The sequence below is a fragment of the Poecilia latipinna genome, unplaced genomic scaffold (assembly GCF_001443285.1).
Source record: "Poecilia latipinna isolate Pla-1442-1.1 unplaced genomic scaffold, P_latipinna-1.0 Scaffold20, whole genome shotgun sequence".
In the NCBI taxonomy this organism is placed as follows: domain Eukaryota; kingdom Metazoa; phylum Chordata; class Actinopteri; order Cyprinodontiformes; family Poeciliidae; genus Poecilia; species Poecilia latipinna.
Window position 1 is genome coordinate 494981 of NW_015112636.1, and position 19908 is coordinate 514888.

Consider the following 19908-nt stretch of genomic DNA (forward strand, 5'->3'; position numbering starts at 1 on the left):
ACGTAAAATGTTCCTACAGTGTTTGGCCTCTTTCCATTTCCAGTATTGGTGGCTTGTTTAAAAAAAAACCTGTAGTAACACGTTTCATTGCTCAGTTGAATTTTTTTAAGACTTGTTGAAATGTTTATTTACTTTTGATGACGTCTCCACTATTATTCACAACGTGAAAAACAAACAAACAAACAAAAAATTGTCCTTGTGATTCTTGAACATTTTGCACAAGTCGAGAAATATGTACGTTCTGAATCTGTTTAAATGGAGTACCTAATTCAACAATACACACACACAAAACTAAATCATGGTTTAATTTGCACAAAAAAGTTTTAAACAAACAAACAAAAAAAAGGATGAAAATGATACACAAAAATAACAGCACACCAATAACTTTTAAAGTAAATTGAGTACATGTGAGCATCTCTAATCAGGGGCCTACATCGGTCCTGTAAAACTGGTACTGACCCCTGTTACAGTCTCTGTGATGAAAAGTTAACACCAAATCAGTTTCTAATGCTGGAAAAGATCTCTGACCTTCTCGATTCTATGCTCACAATAAATTAAAAAAATTACACACTAGCACTTTTAACTTCAGCTGAGATAAGATGAGATAAGATTACAGATTTCAACCGCTGAAGTCGGGCAAGAGATTATTTTACCAGATCCAAAGTCAAATGATGACGTTGAAAAGGTGGAAGTAGTTAAACGTGGTGAAAAAAAAAATATATATATACACACACACACACACACACACATGTAATATCAGAATAATATAATAGTTTTTGAAATAGTTGAACCTTTGGTGAAGGAATATAATTGTTTATTGTAATTTTACACAACAGCATCTGCAATATCAGTTACATATCACAAGCTAAGCTGACGACATATGCATTTAATAACAGAGTAAAAAAAACACTACAGTGCTCACCACCACCTTATTTGCTACAATCTCAGAAAATACTGGTATATAACTTTCCCAGAGTTATTTCAAATATTGACTACTTTTGTAATCGCTTTTAATAAATTGTTGTCCAACGTGTGAAGTGTTTGTTTCCTCAGATGGTTGCTGCGAAGCAATTCTTGTGCTATATGAAATTGAGGTAATTTATCAGGCCAAAACTCTCCTTAACCTATAATACTGAACACAATGGCATTCTCGTGCCATCACAAATACCATGTTGTTAAAACTGATTCATGTTGAGATTATCTTGTCAGTTTTGTTTGGATTTGCGTTGAATCCGTGGGGTGCGATAGATGTCCCTTTGCCATGACAACACCAAAAGTTTTTGTCATCTTCAGCTCTCTTTATAAAGTCTTTAAACAGATGTATGGTGCTGGGTAAAGTCTCCAAAATTGTTCATGCTCACAGAAATGAAATCTCAAAATCGTCTCCCTCCTGCCAAAATAAATAAGAAATGATAAAACAATAGTGCATAGTAAGTGTAGTGCTCAATAATGACTGTGAATTGATCATTGTAGGATTTATGATCCCCTTACCTCGCTGTCGGTGACATTAGACGCTGGTCTCTCTTTCTCTTTCTGTTTGTCATAGCTTGTTCGGTCCATAACTAATAAAGAAATACAGCTCCCTCCATTTTTCACCAGAGCAATCACATCAGCCAGACATTTCTCTTCTACATTTTTGCCATTAACTTCCAACACAACATCTCCCACAGCCAGTCCTGCTCTATGTCCAGAACCTCCAGAACCCACCTACAGCAGAAAGGAATTGTCAATCTTACAAAACTCGTCTGCGCTTGTGAGCCCAAGTGCTTGAGAGGTACAAAAGTACTGGTTCCCACCTCACTGATGAAAGTCCCACGTCTCTGTGGGAGAGAGTCCAGACGAAAGCCGAATCCAAGAGGATCTTTTTCGACAGTGCAGAGTCTAGAACCGCTCGAGCCGTTGTTTCCCTTTGGAGATAGCTCAACATTTATTTCCTCCATTTTTTTCTCAGCTGTTTCGCTGTCACAGAACAGAAGAGGAGACAAGCCCAGCTGTAGGAAGAAAACGAAGAATGGGAAGTAAATGTGGTGTGACCATAAGTTACGGTGCTGGGAAATCTGTTGTTGAACTCTGTGCCGATCCCTTAACTTGCCAATCGTCTCATTTAATTTAACCCTTGTGCGTGCGAGGACTGAGGCAAATGATAAAAGTTTTACCTGTGTGGGGTTGGTTGGACCCCATTTCTACATACAAGGGTTCTGGGAAACACACTCTTCTGCAAAGTAATAGTTATTCAGTATCTGAGTAACTATTGTCAGTTTCACAAAGTTTCTGTTTGGAGTTTGGCAACTTTTTACAAGTTTTCTGTACAGCCTATTTAAAAAGTGTATTAATTGTTTGGATGGTTGGTTAGCTGGTTGGTTGATATACTGGGTTGTTGGTTGGTTGCTCTGTTATTCTGATGGTTGGTCAGTCATTTTTATTTGGTTGGTTAATCTCAAAATTGTATTCCTCCTGCCAAAAATAAACAAGCATGCATAGTAAAGAAGGATAGTGCTACGTTGGTTAGTTTATAGTCCATTTTCCTCATTTGTTAGTTACTTGTTTGTTGGTGGATTGGTCAGTTGGCTGTTTGTGTGAGGATGTAGGTTTCTGTGTTGTTTTTTTTAGGGTTAATTTAGTCCCCGTGGCTGTGTGTTTTGCCCTTGATTGTTCCCAGCTGTGTCCCCTGCTCCCTGTCGGATCCTTGATATGGTTTGTCATATGTCGTGTCTCTGTCCTTGTAGTCTAGTTCTGCTCCAGTTGCTACCAGTGTTTCAGTTCCTTGCCTTATTGCTCACCTGTGTTGCCTGGACTTTTTGTACCCTTCGAGATCACCATTAAAATAATTATTTTGCACTTCTACCTGGGTCCTGCCGCATCCATCCTCACCACCATCAACCCATTTTATGACAGTTTTGAGCTTTAATTGTTTGATAATATGGTTGAATGATTATGGTTGAATCATTCAACCATAAAATTAGTAACCCAACATGTATTTCAACTAGTGATCTTTTCAAGGTAGATCCTGGCTACTGGAGAGGCAGCAGCCACCTAACAAGGTCAAGCAGGTCTAGAATATAAATGGATCTTCAGGCACTTTGTTGTTGGCAGTTTGTTACAAATGTTAAATGGCCTTCTTATGATCTATTCTTAAACAGCAGGTAACATTTTAAATATCCAGTCAAAATCCATAAAGCTTTCCACAAGCCCGTTGCACTATTCCTTTAGGTCAGTTCGAGAAATTACAAGAAGGTCTGGCTCTGTAATTTAGGGATTACCCAAGACTTCTAGACCCTGTCTAGAATGAGATAAGGGATTCTCACCTGGTTGTAAAATCCTAACCCAGACTGGCTGATTGTGGTGATGAAGACCTGCTTTCCACTTAGTCTCACTCTTTCCACAATCTCATTGTGTCTGAGCGAATCCACTGACTCTCCATTGACCTCCAGCAGGATCTCTCCATCCTGCACACCTGCCCTCTCTGCTGGACTGCCGCTGTCCACCTCACGTAGAACATGATCTGTTGAATAAAACAAACCTAAACCTCAGAAAGGCAAGCAAGGTTCCCTTAAATTTGAGCTTGCACCATTTTCTTCCTCTCACAAGTGTTTCCCGATGGTGTCTTCTCCAGCCGGAGAAGAAATCCATATCCTTCTGGCCCAGAGATTAGGCGGAGCTTTCTGGCTCCGAAGGGCAGTTTGTTGGGCACAGCCATGGCGGGCAAAATGGGCATCTTCCTCTGCATGTAGATCTTCTCACTCTCACTGTCTATCACCAGGATTGTGATGCTATTTCCGCATTTTTTCATCTATGACAAAATGGAAACGATCAATTTTGAAATTATACTACTATACAGTATTTAAACATCATCTCACATAGCACAAACCATTCGACTGAGGGCAGAGTGTGTAAGGTGGGACACCATTACTCCGTTCATCCACACCAGGTGATCTCCCTTGCGGACTCCGGCCTTTTCAGCCGCTCCACCTTTCACCAGGTTCACTGAGAAGCAACCTTTCTCTCCTTCGTTACAGACACAGGCAAATCAGCCAACCTCAACATGACAGCTATCTGATCTTGAACATTGGACCGGTGGTGATTGCCAGGAGATGACTTACCTTCCAAGGCAGTAAAGTTGATACCTAAACCTGAGCCAGGCTCCTTGGTGATGTGGCAGAGTCTGGGTGGCTTGCAGGGTTCTTCGTTGAGGGTCCTTGACAACAATCTGAGGTCCTGACCTCCTGCCACAGCCTGCTCATACTCCTCGCCGTCCAGCACCAACATGCATAACAGCTGTCCACTAAGCTTAATCTTCCTAGCAACCTAGTAGATCAAGATATAAAGTACGATTTGCCTCAAGTAAAGAGTGAGTGTCCTCAGGAGAACGTGGTCTTACCTCAGCGTGGGGAACATCATCAACGTAGCAGTTGTTGACCTCTAGTAGTCTGTCTCCATCTCGAAGGCCACTGCGTGCTGCGATGCCCCCTTGCACCACGTTTCTAATCACGTGTCCATGGCGATCTCTTTCCACCCGCAAGTTGAAGCCATAGCTCTCCCCGTCTTCTCTTTTAAGAACACACATGCGTGGCCTGGGAATCCACACAGAGTCTGATTTAAAAGAGGAAAAAATGTTCAGTTTAAAAGGGCAAGTCTTCTTTATGGTATGCTTTACAGCAGTTTGAAAAAAAAAAACCTGCATACCTGTGCAGTCTGTGATGATCATGGCAGGGTTATCAATTCCCACTTTTGGATCAAATGTAAATTTTCTTTAGGACAAGAATGAATGAAATGTAGATGAAATGTCAAAGTCTTCCAGTTTACGGCAACCCTGAAATGTTCATGCTAAACCAAGTAATACTCTGCTTGCAGATATTGTAGTAGGATGCAAAAAGTCTTCTTTCTGTTCAATCCTTTTTCTGGTTGTTACATTCTGTGAAAAGAACTAGTCAAATTGCCTCACTAAGTCATTTCCCTTTCAATTAATAATAACCCAATAAATCTTAAATAAGAGCTGGGCAGTAAATTAGTGTTCAGAATATATTATAACAAATGGAACAAACAAGAAAGGTGACTTACTCTGTCAACATGACGACTTCCAGCACACCATGAAAAACAAAGAACACATGAGATGAATGACTTTGGCTGCATGAAACTCACATTATAAAACTCCTTATCAGCACATCTCCTGATGAAAAGATAAGGGGATTTACATAATACAGTTTACCTTTTAAATTTTTAACCAGCACTTTCAAAATATAACAGTTTGCAATGCTACATACACACACACACACACACACACACACACACACGCATACACACGCACACACACACTCATTACGTATCAACCATGATATGATAATGCTGATGTAACTGTTGGACCATAAGGCTCTGGTTATATCTACCTAATAGCAAAGCCTCATTCTTACACGACTGGTCATATCTAAGCTTTCACCAACATACATGGTGACTTTGACTAACAAGTGTAACTCCATAAAACTGGGATTGACTTTATTTCGTAATCTTTGGTCTTTGTCCCTTCTAAACACCTGGAGAGATTGCAAATTATATACTCTGTTGGAGTAGCAATGTCCTAAAATATACCAGGAAATATCTGGATTTAGACTGGAGCTATGCTCTCCAGGTGGTGGGGTTAAACACCACCAGAACTAATTCATTCAGACAGGTGTCAGCACTGGCTCATACAGGGCGTTTTCTGCTTAACAACATCTGAGGCAATGTGCACTGAGCAAGGTCATTTCACTGTGGAACCATAAGCTTCTACGAATGCTATCTGGATTTTCTATGACACACCAACATGACACTGCATAATATTAAAATCAGCGGAAATTGATACAAGATTTTTATGGGGTTTTTTTTCTTTTTATGCAAATTAAAATATGAAAAGTGCAAAATGCATTTGCAGCAGCAGCCGCCTGAGTTTGTAAAAAAAAAAAAAAAAAAAAAAAAAATTCCACCCAGTTACAGATGGAAGTCTTTCTGGATATGTCCCTGCATAGCTCTATTTTCAACCCCCCCCCCCCCCCCCCAGTCTTTGCAAAACAGCTCAAGTTCAGTCAGATTACACAGAGACCATCTGTGAGCATCGATTTCAAAGTCTTCCTGCAGATTATCAATTAGATTAAAGCTGCAGTATATAACTTATAAAAGATGCTTTTATATATATATATATATATATATATATATATATATATATATATATATATATATATATATATATATATATATATATATATGTACTTATTAAAATTATCATCATTTCATGAGAGTAAGTCAGATAATCTGTGAAAAAGCAAGCTTCTCTGCCTTCTCTCAGTGCTCCCATTATTAATTGCAGACTACACCACTCAGTCAGAAACAACCAATCAGAGCCAGGGGGAAGGTCTTAGCGCTGCCAATCACTTCAGTGCTCACTGTCTCCCCTAGCTCCATGCAGCGTTACAGCTGGTTCAACACAACATATGTTGTTATGAATGCTAAGGCTAGGTAGCATGGCCATCGATGATGACCGTTTTCCTGGAACGGTAAGTTGCTTCTCCGCCATTAACACATTGAGCAACATTGATTGACAGCGCTAAAACCCTCCTCCTGGATCTGATTGGACGTTTTTCACCAGGAGTGGTGCATTTCTTCAACCTAATATTAGTTTTCTCTTTTTAATAAATTTGCAAAAAACTTCAAAAACTTTGCTCCACATTGTCACACAATGGAGTACTTGTGTGTAGAATCTTAATGAAAAGATTCTTTTAATATAATTTGGAATAAGGCTTTATCAGCTAGTCAGTCAAGTTTAATTGGGTAGCACACTTCAGTAACGAGACAGTTCAAAGTACTTTAGATCATAAAACACAAGAATAAAAAGTCATAAAAACAACATGCAACCAAATAAACCTTACATTTTGACAAGTACCACCATCAGAATTGTACACATCAAATATGTTAGTCAATGTTCAAATTATTGTGGTTCAAAAGGTGGGTGCCTTGATTTAAAGGAATTCTGTATTTCTGCTGTTATGCAGTTTTCTGGAAGTTTATTCCAGATTTGTGCTGCATAGAAGCTGCTTCTCCACATTTGGTTCTGGTTTAAGGGATGCAGAGCAGACCAGACCCAGAAGACCTGAGTGGTCTGGAGGGTTGATACAACAACAGAACATATTTGCTGTATAGTGGTGCTAAACCATTCAGCTATGTATAAACTAACAACAGTATTTTAAAATCTATCCTCTGAGCTACAGGGAGCCAGGATTTTGAAAGGAATGATGCTCTTTATCTGCCCAATTTTAATGAGAACGCGAGCAGCAGCGTTCTGGACCAAGCTGTTTGTTTTGTGATGAGGACGATATGTTCAGGGAATGTACGGCGTTATTTTCCCACCACACACAAAGTTTTGCATGTTGGCCAAAATATTTGAAAATCGTTTCTGAACAGAACATACAGAACGTGTATGCTGTGTCATCCAGACTTGGGTTGCTCTTTTGACATTTTACAGTTGCTCCTTGATCCTTTTGAGGCTTTCATAGAATAACTGGAATTTACACTGAGATGAAACTACTCACATTCACTAATTAATTGACTTTTTAAGACAGTTGATTGCCTGAGATTCAATTTAGGGGTATCCAGACTAGAAGTACTGTATATTAATCTTAGGTAATCCACCATGTTTTTCGGTTGTTTTGTTTGTCACATAAAAATTCCCGTAAAGAGCATTAAAGCTTGTTACTGCATTGTGACAAAATTGGTAACAGTTGGTTCAAATACTGTTGCGAGGTGCTGAAGACATTTGTATTTGTCTTCCAGATGAAAGGAGATGATATGAAAATGCCAGCAGTGTCACACTGAGCTGTCACTGTGGCCTTATCTATCAGTCCAACATGGTGTTGAAACAAAATTTCTGCCTTCCTGACAGAGCTAAGAGTTTTGAATGCTAAACAATGTTTGGCTCTTTCAGCAGATCAGTGTCACTCCCCTCAGGCACCTCTGGACAGCTAATGGGTCACTGTTTGCTTTTCCTCTCATAAACCTCCTTTTCAATCCTTATGTAAGGGGGAAGCCCAAATACAATGATAGCTAATAATGTGCACAGCTGGGGAGTTTGTGCTTTAAATAGGTATCACTTAAAAAACAACAACAAAAAAAAAACAACAAAAAAAACAAAAAAAAGTCCTATTAGCAACATGTAAAAATATTTTTTCGGCAACTGTGAATGTAATCAGTCAATCAAGTGAAACTATGTTCTTTTTCAAGGCATTATTCCTGTGCAGCACAATCAGAATAGTGGGAAAACGAGCAAAAAGAACGCTGCCTGGTGAACATAAAGGAGGGTCTGAAAAAGAAAATTAACAAACCGGATAGACATGAATGGAATTATTGATACAGTAAAGCCACAAGACAAGCTTGTAAGAAAACCAAATAAACTCACACCTTACCTTCACCTGAGCTCATGCTGTGCTTCTGTCACGTCAGGTCAGCAAACCCTCACCGGGAGATGGATCTTTGTGGTTGTATGTGCAGAGACTCCTCCCTCTGAGGGTTACTGTTTAATCAGACTGGGACGTTTTGAGCACACATGTCAGTGTCACATTGTTCTGTAGACAAAACGCACCGGACGCTTCAGGGAAAGTTACAGATCATTGTTCTGCCGCAGTTACAGAATTACAACCCAGAGTGGCTGTCAGGGTCAGGGCCTGTCTGCTGCCTTCATGATGTTGATTTTTCACAAACGTTCTCTAGCAAACATCTGAGGCCTTGAATAGGCCCGGAACTGTTCAATTTAGTCTAGGATTAAATTACAAAAAAAGTGGATTGTAGTATCTGCTTCCAGTTTTGCGTCAAGATATATACAGGAAATGATCTAAACTGTCTCGAATCTAATTTTTGCGTCGAGACGGGAGAAGGATAAAACGCAACGTAAGCCTAGAACCGTTGAAGCGTGAAAAAAGATCCTGACACAGAAAGAAAACAATAAACAATATGTTGGTTTATTATCAGCTTAAGTGGGACAAAACTTGGCCCAGAAACATCAAACTTTCCCTGGAACATTTTGAGGTCAAAGAAAACACATTCTTTGTGAAAGAGGGTTACAGCTGGCACAAGCAGCCTCCTCATTTCACTGAGCATTAGTTGTTTCCTAGTGGATTCATTCTTTTGCTGATCAGACAATCAAACATGTAACCAACAGAAGCCACAGCGAAAGAAAACGTGAATGGCTACAAAAAGAAAAGTAAAGAAAACGTGTTTTCTCTGTAGCTTGCAAAGGGATACTAAGCCAAATGTTAATGAATGTATAAATATAAGCTGTAAAAATATCTTTAAAAGACTAAATTCCTAATTTTTTTGTTCAAGAGTTTATGAAGATGTATAAAAAAATTAACTTAAACTGAATTTATTTGAATTGAATATTGATACAGTAAAGTTTTTTTTATTTTTATGAAAAACATCATTTGTGACTATATCACTTTTGTAAAACTTGACCAAATTATTTCACATGGCAGAGCATTTTATATAAAAATCATTGTCTTTAAAAATAGTAATAAAAGTTACAAGTTCACAGAGATGGATCTTTGATGGTCAACAGCACAGTACAGACAATGATATGGTCTAATTTAAATTGGGAAGTGTACTTTATACTGTAGAATTAGAAGTTAGTATTTTTGTTGAAAATTCTTCATTTAAGGTTGATTAATTCATCCCGCCACAAGATGGCACCAAACTCCAAACTAAGTCTGGTCATCGGTGACACGATTGCGTTTCTCTCTGTATAAATTACTTGAATATATTTGAAGTTGATTAAACTATGTTTTCTATTTCTTGGCTAAAGTGTATGTTTATTAAAGGCAAGCTGCTAACACATAAAATATTCATTTAGCCTGAATATGCAGCTGTAGCCACATGCTAATGATTTTCGAGCCTGTTTCTGTTCCTCGGTAGTTTAAGATTGACTAGTTTCAGATTTTACATCAAAATTCCATGTTTATATTGGACCTTCTCAACTCTGACATTAATCCCCTCTGTCAAACTGTACTTCTGTATGCTTCAGAGTTGAACAGGGCCACATACACATAGTCAATTAGTAACTTCCCTTCAACCAGGATTCAAAGGTTAAGCTATATTGGGCTGCATATGACTGAAGAGGAATGGTACAAATATAGGAGAAATACCGGAAGTTCAAAAAGATTGAGTTGAACATTTGGCTATCATCAATATGTTTTGGCAATGACAAAAGTGTTGAGTGTTTTAGACTTGATCATTTTGATGTTACCATGTTTCTATACAGAAGAATAATAAAAATGTTACATAAGATTTAAAGACTTTTATTTGTAACCCCATCCATTCTTATCTTATTGGTGTGAGTTATTTCTTGGCTTCTGTCTCCATCTGCTTTTAAAGAGATGACCCTGTGTTTTTTCTTGAGACATCGCCTTTGCGCTTTTCCCTGGTGACACAGCGTTCCATCATGCTTCAAAATACACATTATAACCACGTGAATTGAAAAACTGATATTTGAGGACATTTTGGTCCCAGTACTTCTTCATGGTATTGTTTCTGGGCACCCCAGACGTGCATTGCAGGCAGGTGCTTCAGTGTTGGTAGAATGCAAGAATCAAAGTGTAATCTACAGTAAAAGGGAGGATTTATCAGAGATCAGTCTTCTGCTGCTCATCCTTGAACTCTGCAGAATTTCAGTCTGTCCTTGAGGTTTTATTGGACAAAAGTGAGTCCTTTACTACCCATCTTGTCACGAGACGGTAGTCTAAAAGTCTCTGACTCAATGTGCATACAGATACTGTCTCTGTTGAGTGTCAACACTAAGCTAGAGCAAGTTTTGTTTATTTGTCCAGCCATGGCAAATCATATGGAGAAGCTTATTGCCCACATGTGGTAGTGCAGTTTTGCACTAAGATATCCAAAGAATGTCTTCTAATGCTTAGTTGACTTTATTCTTAATCACGACTGTATCTGGAATCAAAGTAGTCAGCAGCAACCCCAGGTAGACAGACACCAGACTACCACCCTACAGAGTAGCCATATGACATAGAGGCAAGTGGGCAGCAAAGCACACCCCCAGGCCTGTGAGGCACAGAGAGAAACACTGGGTACTAAATCCCCCATAACCGTCTCTGGCAGTCCACAACAGCCAGTACTCAGAGAGATCAAGGAAGGAAAGTCACCGTGCCATCCTACATGATCGGCCAGCCCCAGGGAGGTCTACAGACCAGTAACCTCACCGTTCCAGCTCACAGCCAACTCTTAACATGCCCAATAGCCACAGGCCTCAAGCCAGGAACCACCTATGCTTCAACATGGCACAAGCTCCCAGGAACAAAAGAGGGCCATGCTCCCCAACACACTCCCCCCTCACAACACTGGAGCATGCTTTTTCACTTAGCTAGGTCATTGTACCTGGCAATTACAGCATGTAGGCTAGTGTGTACTTAACAAAAATGACAAAAGTGAAAAAGTATCAGGGTGAATGTGTAGATTTACAGACAACTTTAATGACTAAATAATCAACATTCCTCTAATTAAGGTCAGTGGAAAAGCTGTCAACCTTCCAAATCCAGTCCAAAAGCCAAGAGAACTAATCACAACAATTTTAAAATACTACCAGTAAGTCCGGCTCAATGAAAAATACAATATAAAGAAGTGTAGAGTGACTTGTGGTGACTCTATACAGTATTGCAATATGTTTCTAACATTTGCACAATGGAAGAGATGATAGATCTTCCCCAATTAACTTGAATCTGTAAGATGACAGACAAAAAAGAACTGGAAAAAAAGGTTGGCCTTTTTGCTTAATCTGAACCTTCTTAACAGGGAACAAATGGATGTGAAAAAGAGAGAGTAAGGGGATAAAACAGAGAACAGAGGACCCATTAGGGCTTTTTTCATTCTTGGCTCAGGATCCAAGTGTCAGTCCCACTCAGTCATCCTTGGTGGTATCCTCTCAGCCAAAGGAAGATGCAGAGCTCCCATCTGTGCTTTAATCCTGGCCAAAGCACAGTGGAGTACTGTGGCAGCCAAAAGTCTGTATAGTTACTACTGGATATAATTCACAGGATTTGCTGCCCATCTATCAGATCTAAGCCTGGCTACACATTGACCTTAAGGACAGAGACTATAAAACTTCAACTGCACCTCTCGTTTTTATTAAACTTGAAATTAAAACCTGCCAAAGGAAGCTAGTGCAGCTTTCTCGTAGAGAGACCGAAGGTGACACACATTGGTTCTCTGTGAGTGTCTGTGTCTGCCAGTTTCCTTGGCCTGTGAATCCATGGCAACAGCAGCATGAATGGGCCATTTGGGGCAGCCTTCACTGGACGCTGCATCTGAATCACACTCATTTAACGGGTTGAATAAAAAGCTTATGCACAGGTGATGATAAGGTGAATTACAATACAAGGCTTGGGTACAGGGGGGAAAGATGAGTCATGACTAATGTTTTTATTTCAGGATTTCAGTCCCTTGGCTAGAAGATGCAAAAAGATCAGAGGACATATATTTAGATGATGTAGATATTTTTTCGTCCACTAATAAGTGATCTTTAATTTCAGGTATTATTGCCAGTGTTGTCATGGCTGATAAGTCTCTTTGACGTCAAATGAAGAATTGGAACACCACCTAGTGTATGGAGTGGCAGATCACAGTTGCAGTCCTCTTTTTAAGTAGGGGGCTTGGAGAGTATGTTCCAATTTGGCATAGAAAGTAGAGCAGCTCTTTACCCTGATGAGTTTTGTTGTTTTTTTCCTTGTACTTTCTAGATGTGGAGAACGCCTACTACTATGCAAGCCGAAATATTTTGTGATGGACTCTGCAAGCTTGTCAACTGCACTGTTTGCTGTGCTCGTGGTCTTGACATGAAGCTTGTCTGGTTTGGTAAATTTGGGGTTCCAAATACATACAAGATTCTGGATGAAAACTACTGAAATTATCTTCTTCCACAGAGTGACTCGATTCAGCTTTAAAAATAAGATTTCTCTGGGAGGAGCTCAAAGTAGAACCACTGCTGTTTCACATCGAAAAGATTCGGATTCAGTTCAGGTGGTCTGGACATCATATGAAAGGGCCTTCTGCTCTTACCTGTAGAGAGCGTGTCCCACGAGGAAGAGTAAGCATTTTTGTCGAATTGCAGAACTGAGATACATAAGATACTTTATTAAATTCTTATCATAAAATCTGCAGAGTATGTTTTTTGTTGATTTTTGCTCTAAAATGCTTGCTGACCTTTCTGACCTCTGTTGATGCCAGTGCTGAAATACCACAAATGTAGTTGTCAACCACACACAGATGACAAATACCATGTACTCACTTTCCTGCAAACTCTACTTTTTCAGAAGTCACGACTGCTGGGTCATCAAAATAAGATCTCTACGAATGGATCTCAGCAGTCAGTTATACATTGTGTAACAATGTCACATCCTCTGCCAAGAAAAATTGTGGATGTAAAAAAGGGAAACGAGTACTACCAAGTCTCACTCCACACCTTACAGATATAGCATGTTTGTGTTCAAACATTTAAAGTAGTAGCAAAACATTTTTAGTGAAGGTGACATCCATCTATGTAGACCAAAGGTAATTTTCTGCACTTGCACATGGATCTATATTTAATAATTGGACAGTGTGAGATAATATTTTGCACATTAAGCATTTCTTTAAAGTGAACCACTTTGTTGTTTTTAAGCCCAAAATGCATCTGCGTAGAAAAGAAAATGCCTAACACCTGGTTCAAAAAAGTTGCACGTCTTGTTTGGGTTTGACTGATTTGATTGGCTACAATCCTACACACCGCGTAGTAATGACGTTAATTTACAAAGACGAATGATGTGGCAAAAATCAAAGGGCGAATAGAAAAAAGTAGTTCCACTTTAGCATCTATAATCGCATACTAAAGCAATAAAGTCCAACTTTTCTGCTTTTAGATTTTAACACAACGATGTTTACTGTGGATAAGTAAAAATACAATTTAAAATATTATTTAGTTAGAGCATAATGCACTTTTTAAAGATGTGTGACACGGTATTCATCCGCCTCGTCGACTGCACTTTCATTTCCGGGATGTTTTCTCTGCTGACCAACCTCCATCGCCATTGCAGGTCCAGGGAGTCGGTGTAGTGGCAGTCGGTAATTAGCCTGGGAAACACCTCAACCGAAAGCTGACGGGACGAATGAAAAGTATCCTCACACCGGCAACACACTCTGCGGAAGGTTTTCAATCATTTGAGAAGTGGGTTTTAGAGTAGAGCCTCCCTGGCTGTCCGGCTAGGACCTGTGAGAAGCAGCAGCCTTAGTTTGTTAGCATTAGAAGAAATCGGAGGAGGGTGACAGGGGAACCGCCATGGCTCAGATCCTTCCTATTCGCTTTCAGGAGCATCTACAGGTACGTGGAGAAACTAATGAATGACGTACTTGTTTAGCGAAGTTTGTCTGTCTTTATCCCCTATAACGTGATAAACTGTGGTTTCAGAGACTTTCTGAACTGAAGTTTGAGATTGCTAGCAGGCTAAGGTAGCTTTCGGGAGCTATGCTAACTAGCTTGACAGGGTGGATGACGTTTATCTGAACTAGCATCTAGCAAGCTTGCTAACACACCGAATAGACGCACTTGCTCTTAATTCAACCAAGAGTCTCTGATATAACGGCATAACTCTTAAAAAAATTTAATTGTGACAGTTTCAAACTTTTCTCAAGTTTTTTTTCGACAACTTATACGTCCTTGACGGCATTATTGGATGGCAGCAATGGTTAGAGTACACACAGATGTAATTTTTAGCTGTCAATCATAAATCTTTTCCAGTGTTATAGACCTAAGTGTTGCATAATTGTCTTATGATCTTAATTAACATAATTAGCTGCACGTTTGCTTGTGTTAAACACGGTGAAGGCGGGGAAGGTAAAGTGAACTCATTTTTACTCGAGTAATTTTATTCGAAAGAGTCATAGTTCAGAAGCATATTATCATGGCCAGTTGTAGAATGGGTCATGTGGTATCGGACTATTCAAGTCAGGTGTATTGTCCATGTTGGCTGAGGCCGGTGGACCCACCGAGCTTTTTGAGTCAAACCGCTTAAAAAAATATCAGTGAAACAAACTACCATGTCGGTTTTACTCAAAGTAAAAAGTAGCTACATTTCTTTGTGGTTCTGAAGTTTCTTGTGAGGTTACTCATACCTCCTGTTTTAAAAGGCCACACCTTTACCATCACCTGATTATAGCAAGTTGTCGTAAAGGTATCAAAATAAGGCAGCAATATGCTGTTTTTCTAGATTTAAAACATTAGGAATTAAAGTTTTTCAATCAAGATTAATGGGTACTGCATCTACTTGTTAAACTATTTTTACACTTCAGCTTTATAGAATCAGAATGGGGAGCTGACAGCTGAAGTATGAACTTGAACTACACAAACATTATATAGGCACTGTAACCCCCTTCACTGTATGTACATCATTGACCCCTGAGAAGAGGTCAAGGTTAGGCACAGCCCCTCTTTAAAAAAAACAAACCCAAAAACATTTGTCATCCCTTCTTTCCACAAAAAACTGATGCAGATGATGATTCCCATGGGAAGTTTAGGATAAATTACTGTTGCTTTTCAGTGCATTTGCATGTTACATGTGTTTGAGCTTGCTTAAAAAGTAACTGAATATCTTCCTAAAAACAAGTGAAGTGTAAAGTATTCATCTTGGCTATTATCACAGCTTTTGATGAGTTAATATGTGGGCCTGTCACAGGAGGCTTTATGGAAGCTGGGCTTCACAAAGCTGTGCAGAGAGCTTTTGTATTCAGTTACAATGGGGGAAAAAAAAATTCTAGAATTTTTCATTTGTTTAAAGCACTTTGATTGCAGGAGGGGAGTTGAACAGAAATGAACACAAAACTACTTTACAGATTAATCTGCAGCACTGCTCTGATGCTGCTTTCCTCTTGAATTGTTCTGTTTTGGAAACCATCAATTTTGATTTCCTTTCAGATTAAGATAACCAATACTTTCTGATGAAACTGAAAGTTGCTTAGTTATATTTTTCCTCCCGATTTGAACCGTAAATAGTTCATTCATTGCCTTTTGCTACTTCCCAGTCGGTTTGTGATTTTTTTTTTACACTTTCCCTGATTATCATGTTTCGTGGGTCTCTCAAAGCATTTTCTCGTGACAAATCGGCTCCCAGGAGATCATTGGTAGTCATCACTAATGCATGATATGCATATGCTATTTCATACATGTTTCAAAACTTTCATGTTAGCTGGGGTTGCTGTGAAAGGAAAAGTGTCCTCAAATGTCCACTACCTTTTTTTTTTTGTCTGAATTTTTAGTAATGTTAAAGTGAGTTCTCATTATTTTAAGTATTTTTGCATGTTGGTTTGTTAGGAGATGCAGTTGGTTAACCCTTTATTTCACCAGGCAAAACCTTAACAATTTCTTGTCTGAAAATGTTAAAACACTGAAAAGGGAGGAACAAAAAACAACTTTGTTTTGCAGAATACATTCATTCTGCAAAACTATTAAATACTATATATTTTTTTTTTGTCAAAAATGGCATGTTTAATGGTATTTAAAAATAAGGATACGTACTGAAACTGAGTAATCCCACTTGAAAGTAGCTGATCCTCTTAATGTATGTAAATGCACAGTATGCAGACAGGAATATTTCTGGTAACTTTTTATAATTTTTGGATTTAAAATGCGGTGATGCTGCTTGTAATCTGCATAAATCAACAGAATATTACTATTTTTCTTGCATCTGATTTCAAGGTACTGAATATGAACTACACTGTGGACTTAAAGTTTCTTTTTAAAAAGAAATAATTGAGAAGTGAGTGTGAACAGTTAAATATCACTTTGATTGAAACTTGAAGAAATTTCTGTGTCCTTATTGGTGAAGTCCTGGAGAAAGAAGTCATCTTTACTAGAAGAGATTTAATGAGAAATGATTAGCATCTCATGTTAACATTTCGGGGCGTTTGGAGCTCACTGGTATATTGAGATGAATGCTGATTTCTTAGCTTTAGCACAGAAAGTCTCAGTCAGCAAAAACTGTTCTTTGGCGACTCTCTATCTCCCGTTTCCTGCCGTCTGTTACTCTCCTTCAAACTCAGCAAGCATGTGCCTATTGTCATCCGGCCAACATGCATAGCTTGCACTTTTATAAATCATCCATTTTTGTATATTATATGCCAGATTGAAGTTAGACGTTTAATTGGTGGGGTGTCGTTTTAATTGGTATCTTTTAGCTTTATGCTGCTCACAAGACTTTTTTTCCCCCCTCATTGTTATCCTAGTGGTAAGAAAAGTTACCTGTAATGTTGCACATGCTGGATCTTTCATTGATTAGTGTTTAAATTTTTTTTACAAGGTTGTGCAGGACATAGGATTATTTGTAGGTAAAAGGTTGGGATAGAAAGATACTTAACATTAGGACAATTAAGAGAAGTGTTCAATGAGTGTTTACAGCCACCGAGGACAGCATGGAGTCTATATGAAGTTAGGACCGGTTTTTAAGTGTTGTTCTCAAATCTCTACAAACAGTAGTTTATTCCTATTTCGTCATGGGAACAAAATGGCCATTGCAAAAAATTCCCATATTCCAAGCATTTACTCGGCAGGATTTGAAAAGTTGGGTTTCCTATTCAAGAGAAAACAATATGTTTTTGTCAGGAAGAGACAAATCTGTCCAGTTCCCACATTAAAAAAGCCTATAATTACAAGTTGCATTAACATTACTTTTCTGTGCTTAAATCAGAGTTTATAAGTATACACAGTAATTTGTTTACAAAAGTTGTTTTTTATTTCCACACAAGTAGACAACACGAGTTCACAAGTATGTTTGTCTGAAAATCTAACCTGCTGCTTGAAGTTCTTTATATTTAAGCCACTGGGAGATCTGCTAGTTTGTTGTACCAAGCGTTTATAATGTCCCATTACAAATGTCAGCGTTGCACTTTGAACAGTGCTTGTAAATGGCCAGCTGATAACTCGTGACAGGCTGAGGATGCTGATTTGCTGAACACTTGACATTCTTCAGGACTTGCCTAAATGTTGTTGGAGATAAAGGAAACGGCTCTTTTCAAGCCACCTCTCTGAAAAAACTGACCTGAAGTGGAGTTTAAAGCACGTGTTTTCCTTCCTACTTGTCACCTGACTTCATCTGACACCAAAGGTAGCTCTTTACTCTTGTGTCTGGCTGGTCACGTCCCCTCAACAGCTCACTGTATAGAAGGCATTGCTATGCAGCTTTTTCTTTCTTTTTTTTTTTATAGCTTCTGGGTCCCTAGCTTCCTGTTGTCATACATTGCACTGAACTGCTGCAAGCCACGTAGCATAGTGTATCCTTTCCTGCCCTTCCTTGAACTTTACATGTTTGAAACATTAACAAAGCTCTTTTATGCTGAGCAGTACTGTACTGTCATAGGTATCAGAATTACGTCGTGTGTGTGTGTGTATATATATATATATAGAATCTCAACTCCAGTTTCAAAGAGATCTTCAGTAGTGGCTGATATTTCATCTTTCTTGTTACAGTTGCCAATTTAAACTCTTTAGTGTCTTATACTAGGTTAATGAATATTCCTTGTCGAGTAAGTAGATCATTACCTTCATTTGGCCATTTCCTTCAGACTGCCAACATTTGCTCATTAATCATATTCTGTAAGACATTCAGCAGAAGGACGATTTCTCTTCCTAAAACAAAAGTATAAAATATCGAAAACAAAATGGCCTACATCATATCATCCAAGATCTGAATGAACAGCTGACACGCCTCTGTAGAACATGCAAGCTTCTCATCTTTTTACACTTTGTCTTCACTGACCCAAGTTGAAATTCACTGATACTGTAAATAGCTGGGGTGCACCGGACTGAATTTAAATTTTTTGACAATTGGCTGATTTGAAACCGCTTTTATCCACATATCTTATCTACCGTCGCAAAGGTCTGAAAATCAGCATCAGCCACTGTCCTCTTTTGCTCTGCCATGAAAGGTTTGACTGACTGATCCGGCCAGCAGGTCACGTCTCCATTTGCCCAGTTAACAGTAGGGCTGCACCGATTGAGCAAAGGACAGTGGTTGATTCTTAGACCTTTACCAAACTAGATGAGATTGGCTTCATATGTAAAAATCAGCCAATCACCGATCTCCCAAAATTAAGGAAATCGGCACATATAAATCTGTGCACCCCTAGTTAACAGTAGTCGCTAAGGGTGCACCAATTTCAGTTCTCTGGCTGAACTCTGATTATCACACTTGCAAAAGCCAGATCTGCCGATTCTGATTTTGGCTGATTTTTATTTAGTTTTTGGGAATCTGAAATATTGCTAAATATAGCAAGAAAGCCTCAGAGTTGGCTACAGTGGAGTGACTTTGTTGCTATAAATTCAGACTTCTTTGATGTTGGCTATAAAAAAAAAAAGTGTCAACTAAAATGGGAATCAGCAGGTCAGGCTTTGCAAATGGTGCAATTTTAGTTTTTGGTGTTGGGACTTTCACTCAGAAATTATTTGTTGTTGCCATCCTGTAATCCAGGATGTCTGACTGATTTTCCAGATGCTCTTATTGCCTGATGACGGTGTGAGACTTTCTATGAACTTGAACTAGTCTGCATGACTGCAGGAGAAAATTTGTTCTATTGCTATTATTTCACCATTTTATTTCATCTCCCATCTTGTTGTGGTACACAAGGTTTTCTTTTACAGTGTATCTAACATGGAGGGTAAGAATGTTTGAATAGTTAGCTGCTGTAAATTTTCCCTGATAACAGGAGGAAGTGCACAGACTGTTTTCATTTCCTTATCCAGAAGTTTTCTTAAACTGATTTTTATTGCTGGATCATAGATATTAAAAAAAAAAAGTTAGGCAGCTTTTTTTTTTTTTTTTTTTTTTAAACACGCCATTTTTTTTTTTAAAGGAGATAAGGGGGACT

The 19908-nt window shown here is 38.7% G+C and overlaps 2 protein-coding genes across 5 annotated transcripts in view; one reads left to right on the top strand and one right to left on the bottom strand.

Annotated features, from left to right (window-relative positions):
- Positions 1-797: 797 nt before the first annotated feature.
- Positions 798-8507, bottom strand: nherf4b (NHERF family PDZ scaffold protein 4b). Its single transcript, XM_015035398.1, has 11 exons — positions 8427-8507; positions 5059-5074; positions 4684-4748; positions 4379-4590; positions 4101-4305; positions 3869-4005; positions 3586-3790; positions 3306-3502; positions 1797-1991; positions 1492-1707; positions 798-1390 (listed from the first exon to the last, which is right to left on the bottom strand). The coding sequence occupies exons 1-11, from the start codon at positions 8440-8442 to the stop codon at positions 1358-1360; spliced, it is 1497 nt and encodes a 498-aa protein (XP_014890884.1). The 5' UTR covers positions 8443-8507; the 3' UTR covers positions 798-1357.
- Positions 8508-14038: 5531 nt separating this feature from the next.
- cltca (clathrin, heavy chain a (Hc)) overlaps positions 14039-19908 on the top strand; it is a 39257-nt gene continuing 33387 nt past the window's right edge. For 2 of the 4 annotated variants that reach the window (XM_015035412.1, XM_015035422.1), the window contains exon 1: positions 14039-14374. In XM_015035412.1, coding sequence (XP_014890898.1) covers positions 14333-14374 — 42 coding nt within the window. In that variant the 5' untranslated portion in view covers positions 14039-14332. The remainder of the gene's footprint in view (positions 14375-19908) is intronic. The other 2 variants (XM_015035429.1, XM_015035438.1) reach the window with 1 other exon arrangement.

Excerpts from the sequence above, each read along its gene's own strand:
- nherf4b (XM_015035398.1), bottom strand. Across the intron at positions 4,306-4,378 it reads ATGATGTTCCCCACGCTGAG|GTTGCTAGGAAGATTAAGCT; the intron begins GTAAGACCACGT and ends TTGATCTACTAG. Across the intron at positions 3,503-3,585 it reads GACACCATCGGGAAACACTT|ATCATGTTCTACGTGAGGTG; the intron begins GTGAGAGGAAGA and ends TTTATTCAACAG.